Below are 18,491 nucleotides of genomic sequence, written 5' to 3' on the forward strand. Positions count from 1 at the left end.
TTTTGAGTCCTTTGTCAAACTCTCATTCTGTAGCTTGTGCGCTCATCCTCTTTACAGAGTGTGCTTTTTGAAGAATTGCTCATCTAACTTGTCCAATTTATGCAGGTAGAGGTGTTTATAGTATTCCCTTTTTATCCTTTAGATGTCTCCTTTTTTTCAATATCAAAACAACTCTGAGATGAACAGTCTAGTGAACAAATACATGTTTCCCTGATTATTTTCCCCAGAGAAATTCCAAATAATGAAATTATTGGGTGAAAGACTTTTGATATATATTGAAAAGTTGCCCCTCAGAAAGACTGCATTAACTTATAGCTTTACCATCAGTGATAAAAAGCATTCACTTTAATTCAACCTCATGAACATAAAAGAGCACTATCTTTTCAACTTGGCCAATTTGGTGACTGAAAAAAAAATATTTCTTTTGTTTTAATTTCCATTTTTTATAGTTAACAAAGTAAACTTCATAGCCTTCTTGTCCATTTTTATTTCTTATTTTGTAAGTTGCCTGTTTCATATCTTTGCATATTTTTCTCTCAGGGTGTTTGTATTCTTGTTGTTTATTGTAATACCTTTTTACATATGAGAGATATTAATGCCATATATTTGTTACACCTATTTTCCTCAATTGTCATCTGCTTTTTAATTTTATTTACAGTGTCCTTTTCTTTTGCAGTGCAGTTTTTCTAGTAATTGAAATTATTAACTACAGCCCACATTATTTTCTTCTCTTGTCTTTATGGTTAGATAGAATTTCCCCTACATCAAAACAAAGCCAGACAAATATTATTCTGCTTTTGCTCCAGTTTCATCTCCCATCTCTCCATCAAGTCCATTAAACCATCTGTAATTTACTTTAGTGCATGGAAAAAAGAAAGGCTCATTTTTTTCTGGTTCTGAGACTTCAAAAATCTACTTCACATTAGTAATCTCTATTGCCATGACACTTCTCTCAGAAAATCTCAGAATAGTTTGCAAATGATTTGGTGTTATCTTTATCAGGTGTTTTTTTTTTTTTAATGTTTTATTTATTTTTTGAGAGACAGAGCACAAATGGGGGAAGGGCAGGGAGGTAGGGGGACAGAAGATCCAAAGCAGGCTCTGCACTGACAGGCTGACTGCAGGGGGCCTGATGCGGGGCTCGAACCCATGAACTGTGAGATCATGACCTGTGCCAAAGTCGGATGCTCAACCAACTGAGCCACCCAGGTGCCCCTCTCGGGTCTTTTTATTTCTTCCTACCCCAATAAAATATCTAAATCTGTCACGGGTAAAGGAAGGGATGCATCATATGGCAACTTACCAGTAAAGTTAGTGACAATTGCAAAGGCTCAATGTGTTGGTGGTAGAGGGTATGGAAAAGTAGACTATTTTTCTTTTTGTTGACGTATAACTTAAACATAGCAAAGCACACAAATCTGAATTGTTCAGTTCAATGAATTTTTACATACGTGTAGTATATATTCATGTAACTACTGAGATTAGCTTGCAGAATATTTCCAGGGCACCTGGGTGGCTCAGTCGGTTACACATCTGGCTCTTGACTTCAGCTCAGGTCATGATCTCACAGCTTGTGGGTTTGAGCCCTATATTGGGCTCTGCATTGACAGTACAGAGCCTGCTTGGCATTCTCTCTCTCTTCCTCTCTCTCTGCCCCTCCCCTGCTCTTGTCACTCTCCCTCTCTCTCTCTCTTTCAAAATAAATACACTTTAATTAAAAAAAAAAAATTACAGAACATCTCCAACAACCTAGCAGTCTCTGGATACCTCTTCAGTCATTATCACAGCCTCCAAAGGTATCATGTGGACATCAAAAGGATAATCGCCTTTGCCTGTTTTCATATAAATGAAATTACAAAGCATGTGTTCTTTTGCATCTGCTTATGTTTCACAACATTACGTCTTTGCAATTTTATCTATGTCTTTGCATTCAGAAACTTCTTGTTCTTTTTCATTGCTATGTAGTTTTCTGTTATATGAATATATCACAATTATTTATCCATTCTAATGTTGATACACACTTGGGCTTTGTTTTCTAGTTAGGGGCTACTATGAATAATTTGTGCATGTCTTTGGGCAGTCACAAGTGCTCGCTTATCCTAGGTGAGTACCAGCAGTAGACTTGCTGGGCCACAATGTATTACTACATGTTTATCATCACAGGTGCCATGCCAACCTTTCCAAAGTATTTGTATTACTTTTTACTGCCATCAACAATGTAGAATTCCAGTTTCTTCATCAACACTTGGTATACATTTTTCATTTGAGCCATTCTTGTGGGGATGAATGATGTCTCATTGTTTAACATCCATTTCCCAGATGACTAACGACTTTGAGCATCTTCCTTGTGCTTATTAACCAGTTGTGTGGAAAATATCTCTTTAGTGAAGTGCTTATTCAAGCTTTTGCCCATCCCTTTGATTATACTGATGGTATTTTTTTATTGATTTGTAGAAGTCCTTGATTTATTCTGCATAGGCGTTCCTTGTTGGAAATATGTATTGAAAATCTTTTCTCCCAGTCTTTTCACTTATCTTGTCTTATGATGAATGAAAGTTCTTAATCTTAATGAACTACAGTTTATTAGCCTTTTTTTTTCATGGTTAGTGCTTTCTGTGTCCTATTTAAGAAATATTTACCTTCCCCAAAGTCAGGAAGATATTGTCCTATGTTATTTTCTTTTTTTTTTTTTTAATTTTATTTTTATTTTTTAATATATGAAATTTACTGTCAAATTGGTTTCCATACAACACCCAGTGCTCATCCCAAAAGGTGCCCTCCTCAATACCCATCACCCACCCTGCCCTCCCTCCCACCCCCCATCAACCCTCAGTTTGTTCTCAGTTTTTAACAGTCTCTTATGCTTTGGCTCTCTCCCACTCTAACCTCTTTTTTTTTTTTTTTCCTTCCCCTCCCCCATGGGTTTCTGTTACGTTTCTCAGGATCCACATAAGAGTGAAACCATATGGTATCTGTCTTTCTCTGTATGGCTTATTTCACTTAGCATTACACTCTCCAGTTCCATCCATGTTGCTACAAAAGGCCATATTTCATTTTTTCTCATTGCCACGTAGTATTCCATTGTGTATATAAACCACAATTTCTTTATCCATTCATCAGTTGATGGACATTTAGGCTCTTTCCATAATTTGGCTATTGTTGAGAGTGCTGCTATAAACATTGGGGTACAAGTGCCCCTATGCGTCAGTACTCCTGTATCCCTTGGATAAATTCCTAGCAGTGCTATTGCTGGGTCATAGGGTAGGTCTATTTTTAATTTTCTGAGGAACCTCCACACTGCTTTCCAGAGCGGCTGCACCAATTTGCATTCCCACCAACAGTGCAAGAGGGTTCCTGTTTCTCCACATCCTCTCCAGCATCTATAGTCTCCTGATTTCTTCATTTTGGCCACTCTGACTGGCGTGAGGTGGTATCTGAGTGTGGTTTTGATTTGTATTTCCCTGATAAGGAGCGACGTTGAACATCTTTTCATGTGCCTGTTGGCCATCCGGATGTCTTCTTTAGAGAAGTGTCTATTCATGTTTTCTGCCCATTTCTTCACTGGGTTGTTTTTCGGGTGTGGAGTTTGATGAGCTCTTTATAGATTTTGGATACTAGCCCTTTGTCCGATGTGTCATTTGCAAATATCTTTTCCCATTCCGTTGGTTGCCTTTTAGTTTTGTTGGTTGTTTCCTTTGCTGTGCAGAAGCTTTTTATCTTCATAAGGTCCCAGTAATTCACTTTTGCTTTTAATTCCCTTGCCTTTGGGGATGTGCCGAGTAAGAGATTGCTACGGCTGAGGTCAGAGAGGTCTTTTCCTGCTTTCTCCTCTAAGGTTTTGATGGTTTCCTGTCTCACATTCAGGTCCTTTATCCATTTTGAGTTTATTTTTGTGAATGGTGTGAGAAAGTGGTCTAGTTTCAACCTTCTGCATGTTGCTGTCCAGTTCTCCCAGCACCATTTGTTAAAGAGACTGTCTTTTTTCCATTGGATGTTCTTTCCTGCTTTGTCAAAGATGAGTTGGCCATACGTTTGTGGGTCTAGTTCTGGGGTTTCTATTCTATTCCATTGGTCTATGTGCCTGTTTTTTATGCCAATACCATGCTGTCTTGATGATGACAGCTTTGTAGTAGAGGCTAAAGTCTGGGATTGTGATGCCTCCTGCTTTGGTCTTCTTCTTCAAAATTACTTTGGCTATTCGGGGCCTTTTGTGGTTCCATATGAATTTTAGGATTGCTTGTTCTAGTTTCGAGAAGAATGTTGGTGCAATTTTGATTGGGATTGCATTGAATGTGTAGATAGCTTTGGGTAGTATTGACATTTTGACAATATTTATTCTTCCAATCCATGAGCAGGGAATGTCTTTCCATTTCTTTATATCTTCTTCAATTACCTGCATAAGCTTTCTATAGTTTTCAGCATACAGATCTTTTACATCTTTGGTTAGATTTATTCCTAGGTATTTTATGCTTCTTGGTGCAATTGTGAATGGGATCAGTTTCTTCATTTGTCTTTCTGTTGCTTCATTGTTAGTGTATAAGAATGCAACTGATTTCTGCACATTGATTTTGTATCCTGCAACTTTGCTGAATTCATGTATCAGTTCTAGCAGACTTTTGGTGGAGTCTATCGGATTTTCCATGTATAATATCATGTCATCTGCAAAAAGCGAAAGCTTGACTTCATCTTTGCCAATTTTGATGCCTTTGATTTCCTTTTGTTGTCTGATTGCTGATGTTAGAACTTCCAGCACTATATTAAACAACAGCGGTGAGAGTGGGCATCCCTGTCGTGTTCCTGATCTCAGGGAAAAAGCTCTCAGTTTTTCCCCGTTGAGGATGATGTTAGCTGTGGGCTTTTCATAAATGGCCTTTATGATCTTTAAGTATGTTCCTTCTATCCCGACTTTCTCAAGGGTTTTTATTAAGAAAGGGTGCTGGATTTTGTCAAAGGCCTTTTCTGCATCGATTGACAGGATCATATGGTTCTTCTCTTTTTTTTTGTTAATGTGATGTATCACGTTGATCGATTTGCGAATGTTGAACCAGCCCTGCATCCCAGGAATGAATCCCACTTGATCATGTTGAATAATTCTTTTTATATTCTGTTGAATTCGATTTGCTAGTATCTTATTGAGAATTTTTGCATCCATATTCATCAGGGATATTGGCCTGTAGTTCTCTTTTTTTACTGGGTCTCTGTCTGGTTTAGGAATCAAAGTAATACTGGCTTCATAGAATGAGTCTGGAAGTTTTCCTTCCCTTTCTATTTCTTGGAATAGCTTGAGAAGGATAGGTATTATCTCTGCTTTAAACGTCTGGTAGAACTCCCCTGGGAAGCCATCTGGTCCTGGACTCTTATTTGTTGGGAGATTTTTGATAACCGATTCAATTTCTTCGCTGGTTATGGGTCTGTTCAAGCTTTCTATTTCCTCCTGATTGAGTTTTGGAAGAGTGTGGGTGTTTAGGAATTTGTCCATTTCTTCCAGGTTGTCCAATTTGTTGGCATATAATTTTTCATAGTATTCCCTGATAATTGTTTGTATCTCTGAGGGATTGGTTGTATTAATTCCATTTTCATTCATGATTTTATCTATTTGGGTCATCTCCCTTTTCTTTTTGAGAAGCCTGGCTAGAGGTTTGTCAATTTTGTTTATTTTTTCAAAAAACCAACTCTTGGTTTCGTTGATCTGCTCTACAGTTTTTTTAGATTCTATATTGTTTATTTCTGCTCTGATCTTTATTATTTCTCTTCTTCTGCTGGGTTTAGGCTGCCTTTGCTGTTCTGCTTCTATTTCCTTTAGGTGTGCTGTTAGGTTTTGTATTTGGGATTTTTCTTGTTTCTTGAGATAGGCCTGGATTGCAATGTATTTTCCTCTCAGGACTGCCTTCGCTGCGTCCCAAAGCGTTTGGATTGTTGTATTTTCATTTTCGTTTGTTTCCATATATTTTTTAATTTCTTCTCTAATTGCCTGGTTGACCCACTCATTTGTTAGTAGGGTGTTCTTTAACCTCCATGCTTTTGGAGGTTTTCCAGACTTTTTTTCTGTGGTTGATTTCAAGCTTCATAGCATTGTGGTCTGAAAGTATGCATGGTATAATTTCAATTCTTGTAAATTTATGAAGGGCTGTTTTGTGACCCAGTATATGATCTATCTTGGAGAATGTTCCATGTGCACTCGAGAAGAAAGTATATTCTGTTGCTTTGGGATGCAGAGTTCTAAATATATCTGTCAAGTCCATCTGATCCAATGTATCATTCAGGGCCCTTGTTTCTTTATTGACTGTGTGTCTAGATGATCTATCCATTTCTGTAAGTGGGGTGTTAAAGTCCCCTGCAATGACCACATTCTTATCAATAAGGTTGCTTATGTTTATAATTGTTTTATATACCTGGGGGCTCCGGTATTTGGCGCATAGACATTTATAATAGTTAGCTCTTCCTGATGGATAGACCCTGTGATTATTATATAATGCCCTTCTTCATCTCTTGTTACAGCCTTTAATTTAAAGTCTAGTTTGTCTGATATAAGTATGGCTACTCCAGCTTTCTTTTGGCTTCCAGTAGCATGATAAATAGTTCTCCATCCCCTCACTCTCAATCTAAAGGTGTCCTCAGATCTAAAATGAGTCTCTTGTAGACAGCAAATAGATGGGTCTTGTTTTTTTATCCATTCTGATACCCTATGTCTTTTAGTTGGCGCATTTAATCCATTTACATTCAGTGTTATTATAGAAAGATATGGGTTTAGAGTCATTGTGATGTCTGTATGTTTTATGCTTGTAGTGATGTCTCTGGTACTTTGTCTCACAGGATCCCCCTTAGGATCTCTTGTAGGGCTGGTTTCGTGGTGACAAATTCCTTCAGTTTTTGTTTGTTTGGGAAGACCTTTATCTCTCCTTCTATTCTAAATGACAGACTTGCTGGATAAAGGATTCTCGGCTGCATATTTTTTCTGTTTAGCACACTGTAGATATCGTGCCAAGCCTTTCTGGCCTGCCAAGTTTCAAAGGAGAGATCAGTCACGAGTCTTATAGGTCTCCCTTTATATGTGAGGGCACGTTTATCCCTTGCTGCTTTCAGAATTTTCTCTTTATCCTTGTATTTTGCCAGTTTCACTATGATATGTCGTGCAGAAGATCGATTCAAGTTACGTCTGAAGGGAGTTCTCTGTGCCTCTTGGATTTCAATGCCTTTTTCCTTCCCCAGTTCAGGGAAGTTCTCAGCTATAATTTGTTCAAGTACCCCTTCAGCACCTTTCCCTCTCTCTTCCTCCTCTGGGATACCAATTATGCGTATATTATTTCTTTTTAGTGTATCACTTAGTTCTCTAATTTTCCCCTCATACTCCTGGATTTTTTTATCTCTCTTTCTTTCAGCTTCCTCTTTTTCCATAACTTTATCTTCTAGTTCACCTATTCTCTCCTCTGCCTCTTCAAGCCGAGCCGTCGTGGTTTCCATTTTGTTTTGCATTTCGTTTAAAGCGTTTTTCAGCTCCTCGTGACTGTTCCTTAGTCCCTTGATCTCTGTGGCAAGAGATTCTCTGCTGTCCTGTATACTGTTTTCAAGCCCAGCGATTAATTTTATGACTATTATTCTAAATTCACTTTCTGTTATATTATTTAAATCCTTTTTGATCAGTTCATTAGCTGTTGTTATTTCCTGGAGATTCTTCTGAGGGGAATTCTTCCGTTTGGTCATTTTGGAGAGCCCCTGGAGTGGTGAGGACCTGCAGGGCACTTCCCCTGTGCTGTGGTGTATAACTGGAGTTAGTGGGCGGGGCCGCAGTCCGACCTGATGTCTGCCCCCAGCCCACTGCTGGGGCCACAGTCAGACTGGTGTGTGCCTTCTCTTCCCCTCTCCTAGGGGCGGGATTCACTGTGGGGTGGCGTGTCCCGTCTGGGCTACTTGCACACTGCCAGGCTTGTGGTGCTGGGGATCTGGCGTATTAGCTGGGGTGGGTAGGCAAGGTGCACGGGGGCTGGAGGGGCAGGCTTAGCTCGCTTCTCCTTAGGTGATCCACTTCAGGAGGGGCCCTGTGGCAGCGGGAGGGAGTCAGATCCGCTGCCGGAGGTTTGGCTCCGCAGAAGCACAGAGTTGGGTGTTTGTACTGCGCGAGCAAGTTCCCTGGCAGGAACTGGTTCCCTTTGGGATTTTGGCTGGGGGATGGGCGGGGGAGATGGCGCTGGCGCCTTTGTTCCCCGCCAAGCTGAGCTCTGCCGTCCGGGGGCTCAGCAGCTCTCCCTCCCTTTGTCCTCCAGCCTTCCCGCTTTCCGAGCAGAGCTGTTAACTTATGACCTCCCAGACGCTAAGTCGCGCTTGCTGTCGGAACACAGTCCGTCCGGCCCCTCCGCTTTTGCCAGCCAGACTCAGGGGCTCTGCTTGGCCCGCGAGCCGCCCCTCCGCCCCGGCTCCCTCCCGCCAGTCTGTGGAGCGCGCACCGCCTCGCCGCCCTTCCTACCCTCTTCCGTGGGCCTCTCGTCTGCGCTTGGCTCCGGAGACTCCGTTCTGCTAATCCTCTGGCGGTTTTCTGGGTTCTTTAGGCAGGTGTAGGTGGAATCTAAGTGATCAGCAGGACGCGCGGTGAGCCCAGCGTCCTCCTACGCCGCCATCTTCCGGAACCCCGAGCTTGATACTTTTGAAGTGATCTTAAAAACATCTGGAATTCCAGGCGACCTCGGGATGCCGCCAGCATGGGCGTTTCCTGAACACCCCGGACCTCGGGAGAACCAGCCAGCCTCTTCCGGTCCTTCCAGAATCTGTCCTATGTTATTTTCTAGAAACATATTGGTAGTTGCCAGAAGCAGGGGTGGAAGGGTGAGGGGGAAATGAGTGAAGGTGGTCAAAGGGTACAAACTTCCAGTAAATAGATGAATAAATCCTAAGGATGTAATGTACAGTGTGGCGACTATAGTTAACAATACTGATTGTATGCTTGAAAGTTGCTATGAGAGTAGATCTTAAAAGCTCTCATCACCAGACAAAAAATTTTGTTTAACTATGGTGATTGATGTTCACCAAACTTACTGTGGTTATCATTTCAATATACATATATTATATATATCAAATCATTATGTTGTTCACCTATTCTAATACAATGCTATACATCAATCAGATCTCAGTAAAATTGGGAGTGGGGGCAAGGAGCTATTAAGAGCCATGATGGCAGAGTTGGAGAGCCTGTTTGAATTCTTGTCCTTCACGTACCAACTGGTGATTTTAGTTGAGTTACTTAACTTCTCTGTGCTTCAATTTGTTCCCTAGTAAAAAAAAAAAAAAATGTAAAAAAAAAAATGGTAGCAGTGTGTGCACCTGCCTCATGGGCTGAGGTGATGAGTGACCCAGGAGCACTGTGCTTGTAGGTGGGCAGAAGAGTTCCTGACTCATGCTCAACAGTCAACAGTATTGGCCACAATGAAAAAGCCAATGTTGAAAGCTACCTCAAAGATACAACTGGTGTCTTTTTTCAGAATCTCATAAAGATCATACCACCTATCTCTTTATTTTTATTTCCAAGCTATACTTCAAAAAGAGAAGTAACGTTCCTTTATACACCTATCTCATTTTGGCTTAACCTTCAAATATCATATTAGTCTTTCACTTTCTCAAACACCAGAGAAAGTGTCTTGGGTCATTTTCTCCTGCTCCCTCAGCAAAATTCTCCTTTTCTCTCTTCACAAGAAAAAGAGAGAGACAGAGAGAGAGAGAGAGAGACAGAGAGAAACACCAATTGGGAAACATTCTCAGAATATTCCTCTAGCCTGGGCTGGCTTGGCTTACATTTGGTTCTCCAAAACAGAAGTAACAGAGCCCCCATCCTGCTCCTTGATTTTCTTCACAGAAAGAAAGTTTAGGCTAATTCACATATTCTGCTAAGGTTAGGTTTCTGCTAAGCTTTTGCCCCTGAAAATCAAATTCTGGCCTCTTTCTTTGGACAACCGTCAGCCAAGCACAAATAATCTTGCAATATCAATATCTACAGACAACACACTGGGCGACATGGGATGTACCCAATCCTCCCCCACATTTATAATCTAAGAGCATGAAGGAAAACACTCATAGAAAGTTAATTACATACACATTACATGATTAGTGCCAAATTGGTAGCATAGAAATCAGTGATGCCTGTGTGTGTTTGATCATAGTTTAGTGGAAAGAATGTGTGCTGTGGAGCCAGAGGTATGGGCCTCTAAGACCAGCCCAGAGGGCAGATTACCCAACCGAACAATCCTTAAGACCATCCAGAGCCTGTAGTGTCCCTTCGGCCTGACAGCCCCCCTGGGGAAAAGGCCCAGCCATTCTGATTAGAGTGAGGACTGATCTCAAACTGAGATATACTGTGGACTATGTTGTGTGACATGAAGTTTCTGGTAATACTGGGTGGTCACCAACCCACCCATAAGATCCTCTGTTGGCAGGTATGTGGTGTATATGCGAAATGGCCCCAAACAGGTCCTAATGCCCAGAGTCTGTGACTAGGTTGCATTACATGGCACAAGGGACTTTGCAGATGCAATTAGGGTCACTAATTTAAAATAGAGAGGTATCATTGTGGATTTTCCAGATGGGCCCAATCTAATCAAATGAGCCCTTAAAAGCAGAGAACTTTCTGTGGCTGAGGACAGGGGAGACAAGGCAAAGTGGGGATATCAGAGAGATTAGAAGCCTGAGCAAGACTTGGCCTGCCTTCACTGCCTTGGAGGAGAAAGGAAGCACAAGCCCGGGAATATAGGAAGCCTCTAGAAGCTGAGAATGACCCCAGTATCAGCCGGAAAAAGAAAAAAAAAACAAAAAAAAAAACAAGGACCTCCATCCTACAGCAGAATGGAACTGAATTCTGCCAACAACCTAAAAGAGCCTGGAAGCTAATTCCCCACCCCCCAGCCTTTCGATAGGAAGCCAGACTGGCTGACACCCAGATTTTGGCCTTATGAGACCCTGAGCAGAGAACTCAGTCATGCCTTTCAGACTTCTGACCTACAGAATGGTATATACTAAATGGGGGTTATTTTAAGCCTCCAAATGTGTGGTTATTACAGCAGCAATAGAAAACTAATGCAATAAGATTTGAGAAACATAAAGAAGAAACAGAAGAGTCCTCAAATGCCACCTGGAACCTAATACTCTATCTGATATTTGTGCCACTCCCATTTTCTTAAAACCAAGACTCATCTGTCCTCTTATTTTACCTTCCCACCCATGCAGTGAAGAAGGCAGATGGAAAATTACCGTATCAGCTCTTCCAATGAGGAGCCCGAGGCCAGAGTGAGTTATGGTTTGCTTACAATGGTGGGTCTGGTCAGTGGGAAGATAGAGGCTAGAACTCCAAACTTGTGGCTCCCAGGCCAGGAACCTTCCAGAAGCCACCAAGAGGGAAAAGGCATTAAAGATCAGACTCACCTTTCTGTAGATGGCAAAGATGGTTCCAATGGAGGCCAGGCAGTCGATGTTAGAAGATCCATCCAGTGGGTCAAAGCAGACCACGTACTTCCCCTAAATGCACAGAGAGAAGAACCACCTGATTGGTGCCCTTCCAACCAATACACTCTGTGAAGTGGCAGTGCATGGTCGGTACCACTACATCAAAAGTGACCCAGAGCAAAGGGATATCCTTACCAAAAACTGCAATTACTTAAGGAGGGCAAAGTGTGTCAGCATCTATGAATCCTGAGCTCAGGGCCAACGTGCCCATACAGATGAGTCGATGCCCACATGGGGCGGCGGAAATCCCATCCACCTCCGTGCCTCCTCTGGCTCTGCCCTTCCCTCCAGGGTGGGCCCATGGGGGCCTCATAGCAGTGGAGGGTGTGAGAGGAAACCATGTCTGAAACTGGCACCTGGCCGGGAAGAGATAGAGGAGCTGAAGATAAACCTGCGCGAGCTCTACCCATATCCACAGTAAAGTCAGTAAAGTCAGTTATGGATTTATTCATGATTCTTTCTGAACCTCTATGCAGACAGGCTTTTCTCACTGGGGAGCAGTTTTGCCAAAAGACTTCAGAAAATCTCAGAACAATGTCCCAGGGCCTCTGGATCTGTCTTATTAAGAGAGCTGGCATGTATACATACGTCAGGAAAATAAAAATACTGTCCCAGGTTTTGCTGCATCCAACCCACCTGTCCTGTGTGAAGGCCAGAAGACAGATCTGGATCTTTCCAGCCCACCCACACCGCTGTCACAGGCTGCTCCAGCCAACATTCCACGGGAAGAAATCATCAGATACTTTTTACAGGCCTCCTATGTGCAAGGTTCTGGGAGAGCTTTAGTGATGGGGACCAGAGTTTCCTGGCTAATTAGGCTAATTAAATACTGGTAATATAACATCAAGTAAGATGGAAGTCATTTCTCCCACCACTAAAATTACTTTTCCCTGACTTTCTGGTGACTTAATGCCCTAGCTTAAGCTATTTTTTTTCCCCTCTCTCACTGGGGGTGGAGATGGGCTAAAAAATGGGATAATCCATAAGTTTGGAAATTTCCCATTCTCCCTGTGGATAATTCAACTGAACCCATTCAATCATTCATGCATTCATTCAACAGATATATTTGAACATCTAGCATATGCTGGAAAATGTTCAAAGAACTGGTGTGGAAGTAGGCATAGAATATTCAAGAACCAGCACTAAGACCTGTATAGATCAGGCCAAATGGGGAAGAAAACAATAGATTAGATAGGAGAGATGATTGAGAGGCATGTAACAGTGGGAACTGAAAGTTGAAAATAATAGGTGTGATTTAGCTTAAATTGTGTGAGACAACAAGAGTAAAGTGCTTTGCACAGTCCCTGGTATAAGGTAGATGTTTCATACATTTGCTTTTACCTTTTTCATCCTCTCAGCTAATTATGAAGAAATGGTCTCCAACACCCAATATATAAAACAAGGCCCAGTCCCAGTATTTACTTTGTATCACAGCTGGACATGGGTTGAATTGTTGGCCACTAGCAAACCTCTGACATTAATGAACTGTTTTTGTGAAACCAGAGTAGCTACAGACCCTGCCTGGTCATGCCCTGCACTAACCAAGTTTGCCATTGTATTAAGGCAAGAGGGCACAATCTTTACAGTTTCTTTTCTATATTGGCTAACAGTTTGTCAGGAATGAAGAAATCTCTGATGAAACCAGAGCCCCTTGGAGAAGTGTGTGTTGGGGAGAGGGAGAATAGAAGTGGGGATGGGAAGAGTACAGGTCTGCTCTTCCCAGGAGCTCTAGTTTTTACTGGACTCGATGGTTTTGAAACCACAAAAAATGCAGCACTTGTTCCTGGCAAATGAAGACAAAACCCCACCCACTGAGGCATTTCCAGGAAATTACTCTTTACCCTGAATGAATCACCCCCCTGTTGTGGATTTTTTTTTTCCACTAGACAGCGTAAGACTTCTAAAAAAGTATGCAATCTCCCCCCCCCCCCCCCCCCCCCAGAAAATAAAAGTTAAGGAATAGGAATATCCCAGGAACTAAAGAAAAGCAACCAGATTCTTCCCAACTCAGTAGTACCATCTACTGGTGGCTAGGGGAACTGCATCCCGTCCCCTCACGCACCCTCTTCTCCTTGGGGGTGATAATCGCGTCTTTATTCTCCTCAGAGACCAGGACACAGGTGCCGTAGGAGGACTGGAGCATGTTGATCACCAGAGAATTGGATAACACGTCCAGTTTCTTCACCTCATCCCCGGTCACGTTCACGCTTCCCGCAATTCCATACCTAAGAAGACGAAAGACTGAATGAAATTGTTAAGGGAATCCAAAACTCCATCAGAGAAGCCCAGATGGGGGTGGCGTGGGGGGGGGGGGGGCGCACCCGGGTGGCTCAGTTAGTTAAGCATGCCACTTCTGCTCAGGTCATGATCTCACCGTTTGTGCGTTCGAGCCCCACATCAGGCTCTTTGCTCTCAGCACAGAGCGTGCTTCATTCAGATCCTCTGTCCCCCCTCTCTCTGCCCCTCCCCTGCTTGCACTTTCTTTCTCTCTCCCTCTCTCTCTCTCTCTCAAAATAAATAAACTTTAAAAAAAAAAAAGGCCCAGACACCATTATTATAAGCCACTTTTCCCTTCATTGCTGCCAAATCTCCAATTTATACAGACCAAGTGCAACGTGTCTCAAAGCTGTGATTCTCAACCTTGCTTCCTTTACACCGTGAGGATATTGTCATAGCCCCGTATTCTCCCAACAACGCTAACTGGAATTCAATCTTATAAAAATACAAACCTGCAATGGGCAGTGGGAGGTGAAGGGAAAGAGCCAATTCATAAAGTCAGACATGTTGCCATCATTACTAACCCCAAAACTAAAGGACCATGGCTTCCCAGCACAGGAATTTCAAGTATCACCCTCAAATAATGGCCTGGTGGACTGAATGAGAAATTTGCCCTGTGGTGGCTTTGCATTACTTAAGATGGAAATTTGGGGACAGACTTAACTAATTTAATTTTGTTCTTCGTTACCATTTCAAGCAACGTAAGAAAAATTCTATCTCGCTTTATGTTTTAGAATATCAGTATGCAAAGGTCTCCTAACTTCCACCGTCATGGGCAGGGTCCTTCTTTTTTTTTTTTTTTTTTTTTTTTAATATATGAAATTTACTGTCAAATTGGTTTCCATACAACACCCAGTGCTCATCCCAAAAGGTGCCCTCCTCAATACCCATCACCCACCCTGCCCTCCCTCCCACCCTGCCCTCCCTCCCACCCCCCATCAACCCTCAGTTTGTTCTCAGTTTTTAACAGTCTCTTATGCTTTGGCTCTCTCCCACTCTAACCTCTTTTTTTTTTTTTTTTCTTTTTTCCTTCCCCTCCCCCATGGGTTTCTGTTATGTTTCTCAGGATCCACATAAGAGTGAAACCATATGGTATCTGTCTTTCTCTGTATGGCTTATTTCACTTAGCATCACACTCTCCAGTTCCATCCATGTTGCTACAAAAGGCCATATTTCATTTTTTCTCATTGCCACATAGTATTCCATTGTGTATATAAACCACAATTTCTTTATCCATTCATCAGTTGATGGACATTTAGGCTCTTTCCATAATTTGGCTATTGTTGAGAGTGCCGCTATAAACATTGGGGTACAGGTGCCCCTATGGGTCCTTCTAAAATACCAACAAGATCACTCTGGTCTCACCCAGAATCCCCAAGTTCCCCATGGTGGACTTAAGGCCTCACCAAGGAAGCCCTGTTCCCATGCTGGCATTGCCTCTTGTCCCACTGACCTCACTCAGCCAGTCTCAGCCTCTGGAATCCACTAGGCACACACTTGTCTTACACCGACCCCTCGGTTGGCTGCCCCATCCCCGCACTCTTCCCGCCAAGAGTGGCATGGCTATACCCACTCAAGCTTTTTTCATCTCAACAGCCACAAAAGTCCTGTGGCCACTAGTACCCAGAAAGATGCTCCTCTCTTCTTCACCCTCACTTATGGTGTTCACTCCACAGGAATGCTGTCTGCCTACCATGAGCTTCTCCCTACTCTCCCTCCTGATCCATTCCAGAGGCTTCCTTGGCCCCAACACCACCAGGCACACCCCTGTCATCTTTCCACAGCAGTTTGTGATCTGTTCATGGGAATACCTTTCCTGGTAGATTATCTGCTCACTGAAGGCTAGAACAGTGGCTTATTATACTGGTTTCCACAGCACCCAAGGATGTGGTAAATGCTCAATATATGTTCACTGAATTATGAAGAAAGCATGGCAGGAAAATAATTTCTCTACATCCCCACACCTTTTTTAAAGCCATGTATTTACTGAAGGAATCCTCGGGTGGCTCTAACAGGTAGCCCGGTTGAGAACCACTGATGTACCCTAAGCAGGGACAATTCTCTTCCCACCCTCTTCCTTGACTGACAACCTTCCTCCAGGTGCCCTTTACCCTTAACCCCCATTAGCACCCCTCCTTCCAGAAAGAATGGAAGCACATTCATAATGAGATCTGTCTGACACCTGCTCCAAGTTAGATCATGGATACAGCAGAGCTTTATAATCCACAGGACAATATCTTTTACTATTTTTTGAAAGCTTTACTGATAATTTTTGAATGGGATATTCTACCACTTTGGCAGAAACCCATGAAGATGCTTCCAGGAGAAGGATTCTAGCATTCCCTTCTTCCTACAGCAATGAACAGACAAAAGAGAAGAAAAAGCATGAACATTTTTTATCATGTTTGCATTCATTGAGCTTGTGCCTAAAATGTCTTCCCAAAAAGAGGAAGCAAAGAATGAGGGGCTTGAGGCTCCCTAGATGAGAAAAGGGGCAGGAGCATGTGAAAATCCTATTTTCAGGAGCAGAATTGTTCCAGGACAGAGAACGACCTTTTAGCAATATGAGAAGCAATTCCAGGGTCCTCTTAAAATAACCTCAGCATTTTGTTAGAAAGAAGGATTTTCCAGGCAATGGGCATCTCACACTGCCACTTTGGTGTTTCAGTGAGGGGTCAGGAGAAGGATGACATCTGAATTGGCAGAATGTGGGGCTTCTGCCAGCCTGAGGACCCCGGCCTCAGCCTCTGAGAAAATAGTGGATCCTGAAGTCTTGATTCCATGGGCTACACCTGCCACCTAGTGGACATTCAGCAGCATGGAACAGCCAGCGGGCAAATTTCCCCAGATCTAGGCTTGGACCCACTGTAATAATGAGCATTTACTGAGCATTTATTATGGATCTGGCGCTGTTGAAATTATCATCACATGGAGTCAATAAGCTTTACAACAATCCTATAAGTTAGGGGCTATTCCCATCCCCTCTGTTTTACAAATGGGGAACTGAGGTCCTAACAAGAGTAGACAGTCACATGGAAGGCAGCCAAGTTAAATGAACACATTATCCAGTTCCTGAGTCTACTTCATCTGGACACTCGACAACCACAAAGTTAGAGTTCTGAAGCCGCGTAGTACAACTGTACCACCGCATCCACTGCCTAGCTAAGCGTCCTGCACAGAAGATGAGCACATTAAGGCGGGTAAATAATACTGAAAAGCAGTGGAGATGCCCAGAAAATGGCTCTAAGCATAGCAGAGCCATATGCAGGGACAGGTGAAGTCACTACTTAGTGTCACTCAGCACAGCCCATCACCTGGTGGGATCAGGACAGAGGCAAATGGCTGTACCTCGCGTTCATAAAGACCGTTACAAGTAAAGGTTGGCCATTATTGGTCTATGAGGCAATACAGTTATAGCAATACACAGAGATCAGGGAGGGCCGATCATAATGCGTCTTTAAATTGGATGTCATTACTGGGTTACAAAACCTTATCCGTTATAAATAAATCCTATAGTTATCTTGTGAGAATTACATCTTGTGATATAACGCTATCAAATTTTTGGTTCAAAAGTACTAAATTGTTAAGAATTACTATTTTAAATTATTAGACTTTATTTCTTCATTTGGGGGAATAATAATAATGGGCCCCTTCACCTTTGGAGAGGACCTTTGCTACAAAAAAAAAAAAAATGGAAGTGCAAAGAAAGTCAGCTTCTTTTCAGCACAGACTTAAACTGGACTCTTGGCTATGTGAACGTTAAGGAAAACCTCACTAAAATTGAGTCGGGAGGCCAGAAGGGGGAGCCCTCACACTGTAGCACTGGAGGTCATTGCAGGAAGTGTCAATTCCAGACTAACACAAAAATCCTCCGGGGAAAGAATCATCAGTTAGGGGCTCCTAGAAGGAAGGATGTACATTGCCTCTCCTGCAAGAAATTGACTTGCCAACTCAGCCAATAAGAAACCATTATGGCCCTGAACTCTTGCTTTTCACCAATGGACTTTGGTTCAAAACAGCTCCTGCCAATGTCCTCCTTCATAAAATAAACTTCTTCTCCTTTGTTAAACCAGCCTATGGTTTTTGGCATAGTTCACTTGTCCCATATTGTAATTCTCTTACTATTCCCAAATAAACTCATTTTTGGGGGGTAAAATAACTGACTTATTGGGGTATCTGGGTGGCTCAGTCCGTTAAGCTCAGGTCATGATTTCAGGGTCATAAGATTGGAACCCACATTGGGTTCTGCACTGGGCTTGGAGCCTGCTTAAGATTCACTCTCTGCCTCTCCCTCTGCCCCTCCTCCTGCGCTTGCTCTCTCTCTCTCTCTCTCTCTCAGTAAAATAAAATAAAATAACTGGCTTATTTTTTAAGGTCAGCAGCTGTGACATTCAGCAGCCATAGTATGAACTTGGCCTTCTTCTGTGCTTGGATAAAGTACTGAAGAGAACAAAGTGGAAGAATGCTCTTCATTTCCTCCTCCTGGACCCAGAACCTCCCAGCTTCCTGCACACCAAGTAGAGAAAAAGATAATAAGTCTCAGAGAAGAAATAAAAAATTGTTTTGAAAGCAAAAGACTCCTTCCCTCAGTAAGGACAGAGACGCAGGGCAGGAAGTCATTTTGTAAATGATTGCTAGCTCCTAACACAATGGCAAAGTTCATGGCAATAAAATGCTACTACCTGTAAAAATCATAAAGCAAAATCTCAAGTCCTATTTGCTGTTTCTTTGTG

At 42.5% G+C, this 18,491-nt stretch overlaps 1 protein-coding gene across 1 annotated transcript in view; it reads right to left on the reverse strand.

Moving 5' to 3' along the window:
- Positions 1–18,491, reverse strand: part of FBP2 (fructose-bisphosphatase 2) — a 38,038-nt gene that overhangs the window by 18,919 nt on the left and 628 nt on the right. Inside the window, exons 2-3 of the mRNA XM_019423460.2 lie at positions 13,544–13,706; positions 11,401–11,493 (exon numbers count right to left, since the gene is read on the reverse strand). Of these exons, the coding sequence (XP_019279005.2) occupies positions 11,401–11,493; positions 13,544–13,706 (256 nt within the window). The remainder of the gene's footprint in view (positions 1–11,400; positions 11,494–13,543; positions 13,707–18,491) is intronic.

Source organism: Panthera pardus, unplaced genomic scaffold (genome assembly GCF_024362965.1).
Source record: "Panthera pardus isolate Hobbes unplaced genomic scaffold, ASM2436296v1 HiC_scaffold_20, whole genome shotgun sequence".
In the NCBI taxonomy this organism is placed as follows: Eukaryota; Metazoa; Chordata; class Mammalia; order Carnivora; family Felidae; genus Panthera; species Panthera pardus.